The sequence below is a fragment of the Panulirus ornatus genome, chromosome 7 (assembly GCF_036320965.1).
Source record: "Panulirus ornatus isolate Po-2019 chromosome 7, ASM3632096v1, whole genome shotgun sequence".
Classification (NCBI taxonomy): domain Eukaryota; kingdom Metazoa; phylum Arthropoda; class Malacostraca; order Decapoda; family Palinuridae; genus Panulirus; species Panulirus ornatus.
Genome location: NC_092230.1, coordinates 36,035,092 through 36,048,874, shown reverse-complemented (window position 1 = coordinate 36,048,874; position 13,783 = coordinate 36,035,092). Strand labels below are relative to the sequence as shown.

General features: G+C 39.7%; 1 protein-coding gene across 1 annotated transcript in view; it reads right to left on the bottom strand.

Moving 5' to 3' along the window:
• Positions 1-13,101, bottom strand: part of Nf1 (neurofibromin 1) — a 1,160,697-nt gene extending 1,147,596 nt beyond the window's left edge. The window contains exon 1 of the mRNA XM_071663491.1: positions 12,969-13,101. Coding sequence (XP_071519592.1) covers positions 12,969-13,052 — 84 coding nt within the window. The 5' untranslated portion in view covers positions 13,053-13,101. The remainder of the gene's footprint in view (positions 1-12,968) is intronic.
• Between the last annotated feature and the right edge of the window lie 682 nt (positions 13,102-13,783).

Here is a 13,783-nt window from a genome sequence, read left to right as displayed (position 1 = left end):
AACAGGTATTCCCAATCACCAGTCCTTTTTCAGCACATACATCTACAAGCTCTTCACCATTTCCATTTACAAAATTGAACACCCCATGTATACCAATTATTCCCTCAACTGCCACATTACTCACCTTTGCATTCAAATCACCCATCACTATAACCCGGTCTCGTGCATCAAAACCACTAACACACTCATTCAGCTGCTCCCAAAACACTTGCCTCTCATGATCTTTCTTCTCTTGCCCAGGGCATGTGAAGCGTCTGGGGTAAACCATGGAAAGCTGTGTAGGTATGTATATTTGCATGTGTGGACGTATGTATATACATGTGTATGGGGGTGGGTTGGGCCATTTCTTTCGTCTGTTTCCTTGCGCTACCTCGCAAACGTGGGAGACAGCGTCAAAGCAAAAAAAAAAAAAAAAAAAAATTTATCTATTTATTTATTTCACTTTGTCGCTGTCTCCCGCGTTAGCAAGGTAGCGCAAGGAAACAGACGAAAAATGGACCCATTACTCATTTTTTTTTTTTTTTTTTTTTCTTTAATACTTTGTCGCTGTCTCCCGCGTTTGCGAGGTAGCGCAAGGAAACAGAAGAAAGAAATGGCCCAACCCCCCCCCCATACACATGTACATACACACGTCCACACACGCAAATATACATACCTACACAGCTTTCCATGGTTTACCCCAGACGCTTCACATGCCTTGATTCACTCCACTGACAGCACGTCAACCCCTGTATACCACATCGCTCCAATTCACTCTATTCCTTGCCCTCCTTACACCCTCCTGCATGTTCAGGCCCCGATCACACAAAATCTTTTTCACTCCATCTTTCCACCTCCAATTTGGTCTCCCTCTTCTCCTCGTTCCCTCCACCTCCGACACATATATCCTCTTGGTCAATCTTTCCTCACTCATTCTCTCCATGTGCCCAAACCATTTCAAAACACCCTCTTCTGCTCTCTCAACCACGCTCTTTTTATTTCCACACATCTCTCTTACCCTTACGTTACTTACTCGATCAAACCACCTCACACCACACATTGTCCTCAAACATCTCATTTCCAGCACATCCATCCTCCTGCGCACAACTCTATCCATAGCCCACGCCTCGCAACCATACAACATTGTTGGAACCACTATTCCTTCAAACATACCCATTTTTGCTTTCCGGGATAATGTTCTCGACTTCCACACATTTTTCAAGGCTCCCAAAATTTTCGCCCCCTCCCCCACCCTATGATCCACTTCCGCTTCCATGGTTCCATCCGCTGACAGATCCACTCCCAGATATCTAAAACACTTCACTTCCTCCAGTTTTTCTCCATTCAAACTCACCTCCCAATTGACTTGACCCTCAACCCTACTGTACCTAATAACCTTGCTCTTATTCACATTTACTCTTAACTTTCTTCTTCCACACACTTTACCAAACTCAGTCACCAGCTTCTGCAGTTTCTCACATGAATCAGCCACCAGCGCTGTATCATCAGCGAACAACAACTGACTCACTTCCCAAGCTCTCTCATCCCCAACAGACTTCATACTTGCCCCTCTTTCCAGGACTCTTGCATTTACCTCCCTAACAACCCCATCCATAAACAAATTAAACAACCATGGAGACATCACACACCCCTGCCGCAAACCTACATTCACTGAGAACCAATCACTTTCCTCTCTTCCTACACGTACACATGCCTTACATCCTCGATAAAAACTTTTCACTGCTTCTAACAACTTGCCTCCCACACCATATACTCATATAAACATATATCTACATAAACACCCACACACACACATATACATATCAACGTATATACATACATATACAGGCACATGCATATATTTATCATACTTAATTGCCGTCTCCCACATCAATGAGGTAGCGCAGGGAAAACAGACGAGGAATGGCCCAACCCACCCACATACATGTGTATATAAATAAATACCCATACATGTACATATACATACATACCTATACATTTCAATGTATATATACATAAACATACACAGATATACACACATTCATACTTGCTGCCTTCATCCATTCCCGTTGCCTGCCTGCCATACATGAAATAGCATCCACCTTCCTGTATGTTCAGTCCCCTATCTCTAAAAATCTTTTTTCACTCCATCCTTCCACCTCCAATTTAGTCTCCCACATCTGATACATTTATCCTCTCTATCAACCTTTCCTCACTCATTCTCTCCATGTGTCCAAATCATTTCAACACCCTCTTCTCTCTCAGCCATCCTCTTCTTATTTCCACACATCTCTCTTACCCTTTCATTACTTACTCACCATCCTCTTCTTATTTCCACGTGTCTCTCTTACCCTTTCATTACTTACTCAATGAAACCACCTCACACCACATATTGTCCTCAAACATTTCATTTCCAATACATACACCCTATTCCGTGCAACCTTATCAATAGCCCATGCCTCGCAACCACATAATATTGGAACTACTATTCCTTCAAACATACCCATTTTTGCTCTTCGAGATAATGTTCTTTCCTTCCACACATTCTTCTTTGCTAGCAATACCTTCACCCTCTCCCCACTCTGTAACTCACTTCCACTTCCATGGTTCCATACGCTACTAAATCCACTCCCAGATATCTAAAACACTTCACTTCCACCAATTTTTCTCCATTCCAACTTAAATCCCAATTAACTTGTCCCTCAACCTTACTGAACCTAATAACCTCGCTCTTATTCACATTTTGTCTCAACTTTCTCTTTTCACACACTTTTCCAAACTCAGCACATCTCTCTTACCCTTTCATTACTTACTCACCATCCTCTTCTTATTTCCACGTGTCTCTCTTACCCTTTCATTACTTACTCAATGAAACCACCTCACACCACATATTGTCCTCAAACATTTCATTTCCAATACATACACCCTATTCCGTGCAACCCTATCAATAGCCCATGCCTCGCAACCACATAATATTGGAACTACTATTCCTTCAAACATACCCATTTTTGCTCTTCGAGATAATGTTCTTTCCTTCCACACATTCTTCTTTGCTAGCAATACCTTCACCCTCTCCCCACTCTGTAACTCACTTCCACTTCCATGGTTCCATACGCTACTAAATCCACTCCCAGATATCTAAAACACTTCACTTCCACCAATTTTTCTCCATTCAAACTTAAATCCCAATTAACTTGTCCCTCAACCTTACTGAACCTAATAACCTCGCTCTTATTCACATTTTGTCTCAACTTTCTCTTTTCACACACTTTTCCAAACTAAGCCACCAACTTCTGCAGTTTCTCACCCAAATCTGCCACTAGAACTATATCATCAGCGAACAAAAACTGACTCACTTCCCAGGCCCTCTCATCCTCAACAGACTGCATACTCGCCCCTCTCTCTAACACTCCCTAACCACCTCATTCCATAAACAAATCAAACAACCATGGGGACATCACATACCCCTGCCACAAACCAACCTTCACTGGGAACAAATCACTCTCCCCTCTTCCTACTTGTAAATCCTTGGTAAAAACTTTTCACTGCTTCTAGCATCTTACCTCCCACACCATATACTCTTAAGACCTTCCACAAAGCATATCTATCAACACTATCATATGCCTTCTCCAGATCCATAAATGGTACCTACAAATCCATCTGTTTTCTAAATATTTCTCACATACATTCTTCACTGCCAACACCTGATCCACACATCCTTTACCACTTCTGAAACCACACTGCTCTTCCTAAACAGATGCTCTGCACGTGCCTTCACCCACTCAATCAATACCCTCCCATGTAATTTCCCAGGAATACTCAACAAACTTATGCCTCTGTAGTTTGAACACACCTTTCTCCCCTTTGCCTTTGTACAATGGCATTATGCATGCATTTTGCCAATCCTCAGGCACTTCACCATGATCCATACATTGAATATCCTTACCAACCAATCAACAACACAGTCACCCCCTTTCTTTATAAATTCTACTGTAATACTATCCAAACCCGCCTCCTTGCCATATTTCATCTTCTGCAAAACTTTCACTACCACTTCTCTCTTAACCCAACCATTCCCCCTGACCCTCTCACTTCGCACACCACCTCAACCAAAACACCCTTTATCTGCCACTCTACCATCAAACACATTTAACAAACCTTCAAAATACTCACTCCATCTCCTTCCTACTTCAACACAACCTGTTATTACTTCCTCCCTTCACCGATGTTCCCATTTGTTCTCATTTTGAACCCTTGCACCTTCCCCCTGACCTTCTGCCACTTTCTTTTATACAACTCCCAATCATTTACACACCTTCCTTGTAAGTATCATTCAAACACCTCTATTTTCTCTTTCAGTAACAACTTTACTTCATCCCACCACTCACTACCCATTCTAATCTGCCCATCTCCCACATTTCCCATGCCACATGCATCTTTTGCACATGCCATCACTACTTCCCTAAATACATCCTATTCCTCACTCACTCCCCTCACCTTTTGCCATTCTACACTCAATCTCTCCTTGTACTTCCTCACACAAGTCTCCTTTCCAAGCTCACTTACTTTCATCACTCTCTTCTCCCCAAAATTCTCTCTTCTTTTTTGAAAACCTCTACAAATCTTTGCCTTCACCACAAGACAGTGATCAGACATCCCTCCAGATGCCCCTCTCAGGACATTAACACCCAAAAGTCTCTCTTCTGCAAGCCTATCAATTAATACATAATCCAATAATGCCCTTTGACCATCTCTCTTATTCACATACATATACTTATGTATACATATACCACGGGTTGGATTCGACGCTTCAGCAGGACATCTGGCTATCTCTGCCACACAAAGGTTAAAAGACACACACACTAGACTTCTAACATTTTTATGTGTGTCTTATAACCTTTGTGTAACAGAGATACCGAGACACCCTAGGGGCCCAGGGTTCAAATCCGGCCCGTGATATCAATACATTTGTCTGTTCATCAACATATTTGTCACAATCACCTGTTCATAATGCGACTTCGCTAACACGGGAAACAGTAAATATGAATGAAATATATATATCATTTTTTTATTATACTTTGTCGCTGTCTCCCATGTTAGCAAGGTAGTGCAAGGAAACAGACAAAAGAATGGCCCAACCCACCCACATACACATGTATATACATAAATGCACACACAAAGTCATATACATACATATACATTTCAATGTATACATACATATACATACACAGACATATACATATACACACATGTACATATTCATACATGCTGCCTTCATCCATTTCTGCCACCACCCCACCACACATTAAATATATATATATATTTTGCTTTGTCGCTGTCTCCCGCGTTAGCAAGGTAGCAAAAGGAAACAGACAAAAGAATGGCCCAACCCACCCACATACACATGTATATACATACACGTCCACACACGCAAATATACATACCTATACATCTCAATGTATACATATATATACACACACAGACATATACATATATATACACATATACATAATTCATACTGTCTGCCTTATTCATTCTCATTGCCACCTCCCCACACATGGAATAACAACCCCCTCCCCCCTCATGTGTGCAAGGTAGCGCTATGAAAATACAACAAAGGCCACATTCGTTCACACTCAGTCTCTAGCTGTCATGTAATAATGCACCAAAACCACAGCTCCCTTTCCACATCCAGGCCCCACACAACTTTCCATGGTTTACCCCAGACTCTTCACATGCCCTGGTTCAATCCATTGACAGCACATCGACCCCGGTATACCACATTGTTCCAATTCACTCTATTCCTTGCCCGCCTTTCACCCTCCTGCATGTTCAGGCCCCGATCACTCAAAATCTTTTTCACTCCATCTCTCCACCTCCAATTTGGTCCCTCACTTCTCGTTCCCTCCACCTCTGACACATATATCCTCTTTGTCAATCTTTCCTCACTCATTCTCTCCATGTGACCAAACCACTTCAAAACACCCTCTTCTGCTCTCTCAACCACACCCATTTTATTACCAAACATCTCTCTTACTCTTTCTTTACTTACTCGATCAAACCACCTCACACCACATATTATCCTCAAACATCCACCCTCCTCTGCACAACCCTATGTATAGCCCATGCCTCACAACCATATAACATTGTTGGAACCACAATTCCTTCAAATATACCCATTTTTGCTTTATGAGATAATGTTCTCGCCTTCCAGACATTCTTCAACGATCCCAGAATCTTCGCCCCTTCCCCAACCCTGTGACTCACTTATGCTTCCATGGGTCCATCCGCTGCCAAATCCACTCCCAGATATCTAAAACACTTCTCTTCCTCCAGTTTTTCTCCATTCAAACTTACCTCCTAATTGACTTGTCCCTCAACCCTACTGGACCTAATAACATTACTATTATTCACATTTACTCTCAGCTTTCTTCTTTCACACATTTTACCAAACTTAGTCACCTGCTTCTGCAGCTTCAGCTTCTCACCCGAATCAGTCACCAGCGCTGTATCATCAGCGAACAACATCTGACTCACTTCCCAAGACCTCTCATCCGCAACAGACTGCATAGTTGCCCCTCTCTCCAAAACTCTTGTATTCACCTCGCTAACCCCATTCATAAACAAATTAACAACCATGGAGACATCATGCACCCCTCCCGCAAACTGACATTCACTGGGAACCAATCACTTTCCTCACTTTCTACTTGTACACATGCCTTACATCCTTGATAAAAACTTTTCACTGCTTCTAACAACTTGCCTCCCACACCATACACTCTTAATACCTTCCACAGAGCATCTCTATCAACTCTATCATATGCCTTCTCCAGATCCATAAATGCTACATACAAATCCATTTGTTTTTCAAAGTATTTCTCACATACATTCTTCAAAGCAAACATCTGATCCACACATCCTCTACCACTTCTAAAACCACACTGCTCTTACCCAATCTGATACTCTGTACATGCCTTCACCCTCTCAATCTATACCCTCCTATATAATTTCCCAAGAATACTAAACTAACTTATACCTCTAATTTGAACACTCATCTTTATCCCCTTTGCCTTTGTACAATGGCACTATGCATGCATTCCGCCAATCTTCAGGAATTACACAATGAACCCTACATACACTGAATATCCTCACCCAGTCAACAACAAAGTCACCCCTTTTTTAATAAATTCCACTGCAATACCATCCAAACCCACCACCTTGCTGGCTTTCAACTTTTGCAAGGTTTTCACTACCTCCTCTCTGTTTACCAAACCATTCTCCCTGACCCTATCACTTCGCACTCCAAGGTATCTAAAACACTTTTCTCCGTTCAAACTTACATCCCAATTAACTTGTCCCTCAACCTTACTGAACCTAATAACCTTGCTCTTATCTATATTTACTCTCAACTTTCTCCTTTCACACACTTTTCTAAACTCAGTCCCCAACTTCTGCAGTTTCTCACTCGAATCAGCCACCAGAGCTGTATCATCCGCAAACAACAACTGACTCACTTCCCAGGCCCTCTCATCCCCAACAGACAGCGTACTAACCCCTCTCTAAAACTCTTGCAGTTACCTCCCTAATCACCCCATCCATAAACAAATTGAACAACCATAGGGACATCACACACCCCTGCCACATACCAACCTTCACTGGGAACCAATCACTCTCCTCTCTTCCTACTTGTACACATGCCTTGCACCCTTGATAAAAACTTCCCACTGCTTCTAGCAGCTTAGCTCCCACATCATACAATCCACAAAGCATTTCTATCAATTCCATAATATGCCTTCTCCAGATTCATAAATGCCATATACAAGTCCATCTTCAGTTGCCTGTGCCATCAAATAATAAATATAATACCTGCATAAGTTTAAAATAAGGTTCTGAAGGATGAAAAACCCATGATATGCCTTCTCCAGATCCATACATGCTATATACATGTCCATCTTCAGTTGCCTGTGCCATCAAATAATAAGTGTAATCCTGCATAAGTTTAAAATAAGGTTCTGAAGGATGAAAAACCATTTTTCTACCTAAGGCAGAGTTCCAGCATTTGAGAGATCACTTGCTTGAAGGGAGATTTAGACACCATTTGCCATTTCTTTCCCCTAAAATAAAGTATATTCATGAGGATATCTCCCCATCAATCATCACACAACATATGATGGGGTAAGAAAAAGGTGTGGTAAGACAAGTGTGGCTGAGAGAGATGAAGAGGGTGTGCTGAAATAGTTTGGATATAAAATGAGAATGACAGGAGAGAGGTTAACAAAGAGGATGTAAGAGTCAGACTTGGAGAAGGAGAAGTGGGAAACCAAATTGGAGATGGATGTCAGAAGAGTAAATTTTGAGTGCTCAAGCCTGAACATGCAAGAATGTGAAAGGCATACATGGAATAAAGTGATCTGGAGTGATGTTCTGTCAGTGGACTGATCCAAGGCATATGAAGCAGCTGGGGCAAACTATGGAAAAGTCTATGAGGCCTAGTTATGGAAAGAGGCTGTGGATTCAGTGCATTACACATGACAAAGAGAATGAATGTGAGCTAATGAGGCCTTTCCTTCATCTTTTCTTGGTGCTGCCTCACTAATTGGGGAATTGATGAACAAATATGAAGGACAAAAGATTAGTGACACGTGTAACAGAACTCTGGGTTATTGTTATAAGATGACCCTTGGACTGTTAAAGCAGATTTATAAAATTTTATCCATTAAGAAGAGTATGGAAGTCTGTTCTAACTTTTACCATCATCAGTGTGGTTTTGGTATACTGTACCTCAAGCAGCTATTACAGACAATGATGGAGAGTTTACAGCCTGCCAGATTAGAAAATTATGTTCTCAGGTTAACACTAACAAGGGCTACAACCACCTTATGACCCTTAAAGTTTACCACAATACATGCCTAGAACAATGAATGTTATGTAATTTGCGTAAGGACACCCCATGAGACGGCTGAAATATCTGAAACTGTTACAAATACAGTTGAACACTGCAACATATAAACTGCTAAGTGAACAACCCAACTGCATTCTTTTCAAGATGTGCAGCCTGACAAGTTAGTGCTTTGTTATAATTGTTGAGTAATGAAGACAAGAAAAAAAATCCATGATACTATTCAACAAATTACTTTAAAAATAACAAAATATACAATGCTGGCTGAAAAGAAAAGAACCTGATAGTGAAAGGTGACTTACTATAGGTAAAAAATGAATTTCCCATGCCTGAAACTTGAAGGGAATTAAGTGTAAAGTGGACAGAACCTTACAGAGCAGTGGCGGTGATGAGATAATGGTCCACATATTTTCTTTTGAAACTATTGGACCAGTGGTGTAAGAACCCAATGAAAAGTTAGAACCAGAAGACATAGCACCATTGCCCCCAAAGTGAGAAAACCATCCAACTAATATAATCCTGGTTCTTAGTTTATAAGAACTGGGAGGTCAGAATATACTGACATTTACTGCACTTGAGAGTCTACTTTCCCATTAATCAAATCTGGCTTTGTGAGAGTGATTGAAAAAGAAAATGTCAGGAAGTACTGACACATACTCCTAGCTATGTAGCAAAGATTAAACATAAAGTATACCACAAGTACCCCTGCAGGTCAAGAAACATCAATATGTAGGGCACCTAGTATTGTACACACAAGTCCTGAAGATTATGACTAGCTTTGTTTAACTTGAGAATACGGTGTAGGATTTACTGAAAATAAATTGAAATTGTTAACATGTGTTAGTCCTTTTGCACAAGTCTACTTTCTAGTGCAGATCTATGTGAATTATTACTTTATTAAGTCTCTCTTCTTATTCTGTACACTTTCCCTGACATTTAAGAGGACTTTTGTAATTATCTGGAAGTGAAAGCCAGCCATACAGACACAGTCATGGAGATCACAGCTTTGGAAGCACTGAATACATTGAGACAAAGTGGCACTGAGGATCCTTGATGATTTTAATTGGTTATAGAACTCTTGGTATATATTAGAGTGAAATTGTAAGTGAATTCAGATGTCTGCCTCTGAACTGACTGCAACCAGCTTATTCTGTAAAAGGCTCATCCACCAAACACAATGCTCATTTCTAATTGTCTGGGAATCCACAGATTTCTGGAGTTTTCTTGAGTGTAGAGGAAAAACACATAACTCATGATGATATTTGTTGCTTTGAGGAATACTGGAAAAACTCATGTGACATGGATAAAAGTTACACCTACATCAAAGTAAATAATATTTCATTTTCCATTCGAAATTGTGCTGATTAGCATAGGCGTTACTATAATTTTCAAATAGAAGTAAAAAAAAAATGTAAAAAAGTATTATGAGAAAAGCTGCATACAGTGTTATGATTGAAAATCAATTAACATGCTATATTTTATTCCTAACAGAAATTGCAATTCATAAATTGATAACTTTCCAGTAATGGTAATCATAGAAAATGAGCCAACTTGTGCATATAATGTAATTTCATTTTTGTAAGAGACTACTTTCATTACTTAAGTACATTTTGTTACATTACAATATAATTAAACAGTTTTCTTTAGGAATTCAAAAAGATATGTAAATCTTAATCCTGTAATTTCAAACACAGAATTCAAATAAAAGGGTAAGGGAAAAAAAAACTGATGCCCATAGCTCCAAAGTAATATCTCATTAGCTAATAAATATCCAGTATAAATCATATAACTTTTAATTACACAAGTAATATCAGGTTTCCTATGATCAGTAAGGTCTTTCAGGAGTAATCTGTGAAGTAATGCAATGTTACTGAACAATACAGCCATCCAAGTACCTACAATAAGATCTAGCCGAAATGGCAAGGTTAGTGCGAAGTGCTCATTGCACATCTTTCTTGACATATAAGACTAGTCTTCTCAGCTGCCACCTGCATTACAAAATTATTGATTTTTAGTTCATCTGTGATTTTCAACCATATGTCAGGTATTTTCTTAAATGTTTCTGTTGTTGTCCCATGCATATTTCTAATTTCTCCTGGATGTACAAAGAATAATCATTCTAGCTTCCAGGCTGGATTGTCATATATTTCTGATTTATCTTAGTTATGTTCCATGAAATTTTTGAAGACTTGACAACTATGTACCTTCGCTGTTGAGAGGCTTTCTGATTTAACATATTTTCCTCTATACCTTCAATTTGATGAGAGAGGGAGAGAGAACAATGGTGGAGCAAAAAGCTGTGTTCTTCTCATGAACTTTCCTTTGATCCTAGGAAGATTTATGCCCTTTGTGAGAAGAATTCCTCCAGTTTTCATGCCAGATGAGCAACTTATAGGTTTGATGATTACTAATAAAGCAGCTTGAAAAGTTTTGTTCCTATAAAGCCTGGCTGGGACCACTTCACTTATCTGCACAGGTCTGATGATCTATTATGAAAATTGTAGTGCCAGTTACGAGTTGCTACTCAAATAATCAAAACTTCTACATATGGTCCTAATTACTCATATTCCAAAGGATGCTCCTTATTTTCATTTTCATGTATTCTTATACTTTAGAGTAATATCTAATTTTTCTTCAATAGGGTTTTTATTCTTGGACCAATTCCAATCTGGGGAATAGCAATCCCATGTTAAGAAGACATTAACATACATAAATATCATCAAAACTTGTAGAAGTATTGTTCTCCTGCAAGAAGCAGAAAAAAAACAGAGCTAGATGACTATATAACATATGTCAAGCTGTAAAGTCCATATTTCACAACATTTTTTTTCATTAATATGATATGGTCACTTGCTGCATTATGTTTTTTTAACATTTGGCACAATTTGTGTGGTCTTCGATCATGGATGTGACTGGTATATTTCAATTAGAATAGTGAACATTAAGATAAAAGTTGACTGCAAGGGAGGTTGGTGAGGATTACAGAGATTTAGTCGATTCTTCATGTAAGCATTAAACACTTCTACTCTGGTTAGTCAACATTTTCACTGACATATGACTACTGAATTACCCTATTTATTAGCACTGGGTACATTAAACTCAAAATCAAGTTCTGCAACTGATACTGTTGTCTCTAAAGCAATATCACTCCACCCACATAGAAAGCTAATATCAGTGCTGAGCTGAACTAAACTTCTACTTTATCTTATGCTCGAATTCATACTCTGAAGCTGTTATTGCTTTTTAAAACCCTACACTTATACCATACAAAATCAACGAACATCCAAAGTTAACAACGATACAGACCGGCATTAAACTGTTACTCTATCCTATTATATAAACACTACTCAAACACTGAAAAATAAATTTTTTTAATTCTCACAGATAACAGAAATACATTGTTAAAATGGATCTTACCATACCAACAATCCTTCCCTGTTTCCTAACTCCAAATGAAGACACCCAAACAAAATAAATGACAATGCCATATGTACTAATTTCCCTACTGTTGTAAGTGCTCATAATACCGGCCAATACCACGCGATGACAGACTTTAATTCTAGTCTTAAACATCATTCAGCAGTCACTGGAAGCTCTGGCTATATACAACACTACCACATACCTCCCTCTACACCACACCAAGGCTCCTATACCCAAACCCTTAGGTAACAACTATGAAAAACTAAAGGTATTTCACAAAATAGAATACGCTTTGTAAAAACAAAGCTCAATATGCTGTACAGAGTCGAGAAGCACGAGGCAACTTATAATAAGTGGTAGTGCCTATGGCAGGGCTAACTGGTACTACTCCAACACACGCGCACATCATCTCCCTCTAACATCATTCTCACCCTCATCTTAACTGAGCAATGCTACTTATACCCCACAGTAAGTCGTCTCTTCAAAGGCGACCCAATGGATATGATAAATAAAGTACTCAAAAAAGGAGATGCGTTCATTCATACAGCCAGAGTCGGCGATCAATAGCTCCCTCCCAATCCCATTCATTCTATCAAAACAAAACACAAGTTGTCTACTAGTATTGGACAGGCATTCCACGAGCTCATTACATTGATCATTTGCCACTCACCTGTTCTTCGAATCTTATCATTAGCGCTGATACCCATTCTACAGGCTTTTGAGTTGCCATACTTGAGAAATTTGAACAGAACATAGAGACTGTCGGGCATAGTATCACTTACTCACCGCCATATTGAACCACTGATGACGTCATGGGTGGGCGGGGCATGCGTCAGGGCGGCACGTTTGGATGGTCCCCCCTCCCCCCCTCCCGCCCCCCAGAGAGGCACCTACCACTCACCATACATCCTCAGCCAAAACCTAATACCACCATCACTATACTTCATACAGTGATGCAATGTCCATTAGTGGTAGCTATAAACAGGTACAGCGATTCAGCATGAATGTGGGACCACCTGTAAGCCTGCTATTATAAAAGTCACCGCCAGCTCGCACAGCATGAATGAGCTATTTACCAGTTTACATATTTCCGTGGATATGTTTACCCTCATGATTAGACAACAGTTGTCACCGGCAGTGATTTTTCTGTAAAGATGAACCATGAAGCAAGTAATATGTATTTAATCACCTATTGGTAATTCCTATGCTATCATTGTAGCATAGTCTTTTAAGAAATTTTCAAATTTCAAGTTATGCTGTATTTTGATATCTTAAGCCTCTTAAATATGCACAATGATCATATAGTAACTGGCTTTCATTCATGTGGTAAACCATTGTCACGGTCGACTTGTGTGTAAGCTACAGCTATCAACAGGTTAAGTGAGGTCGGCGGTATGTTACAAGATCTGTATATACGTCTGTATCTTCATCATATGTACTATTTCTTTACTATTTATCTCTTCTTGAGGCTATGGTTGTCTAATA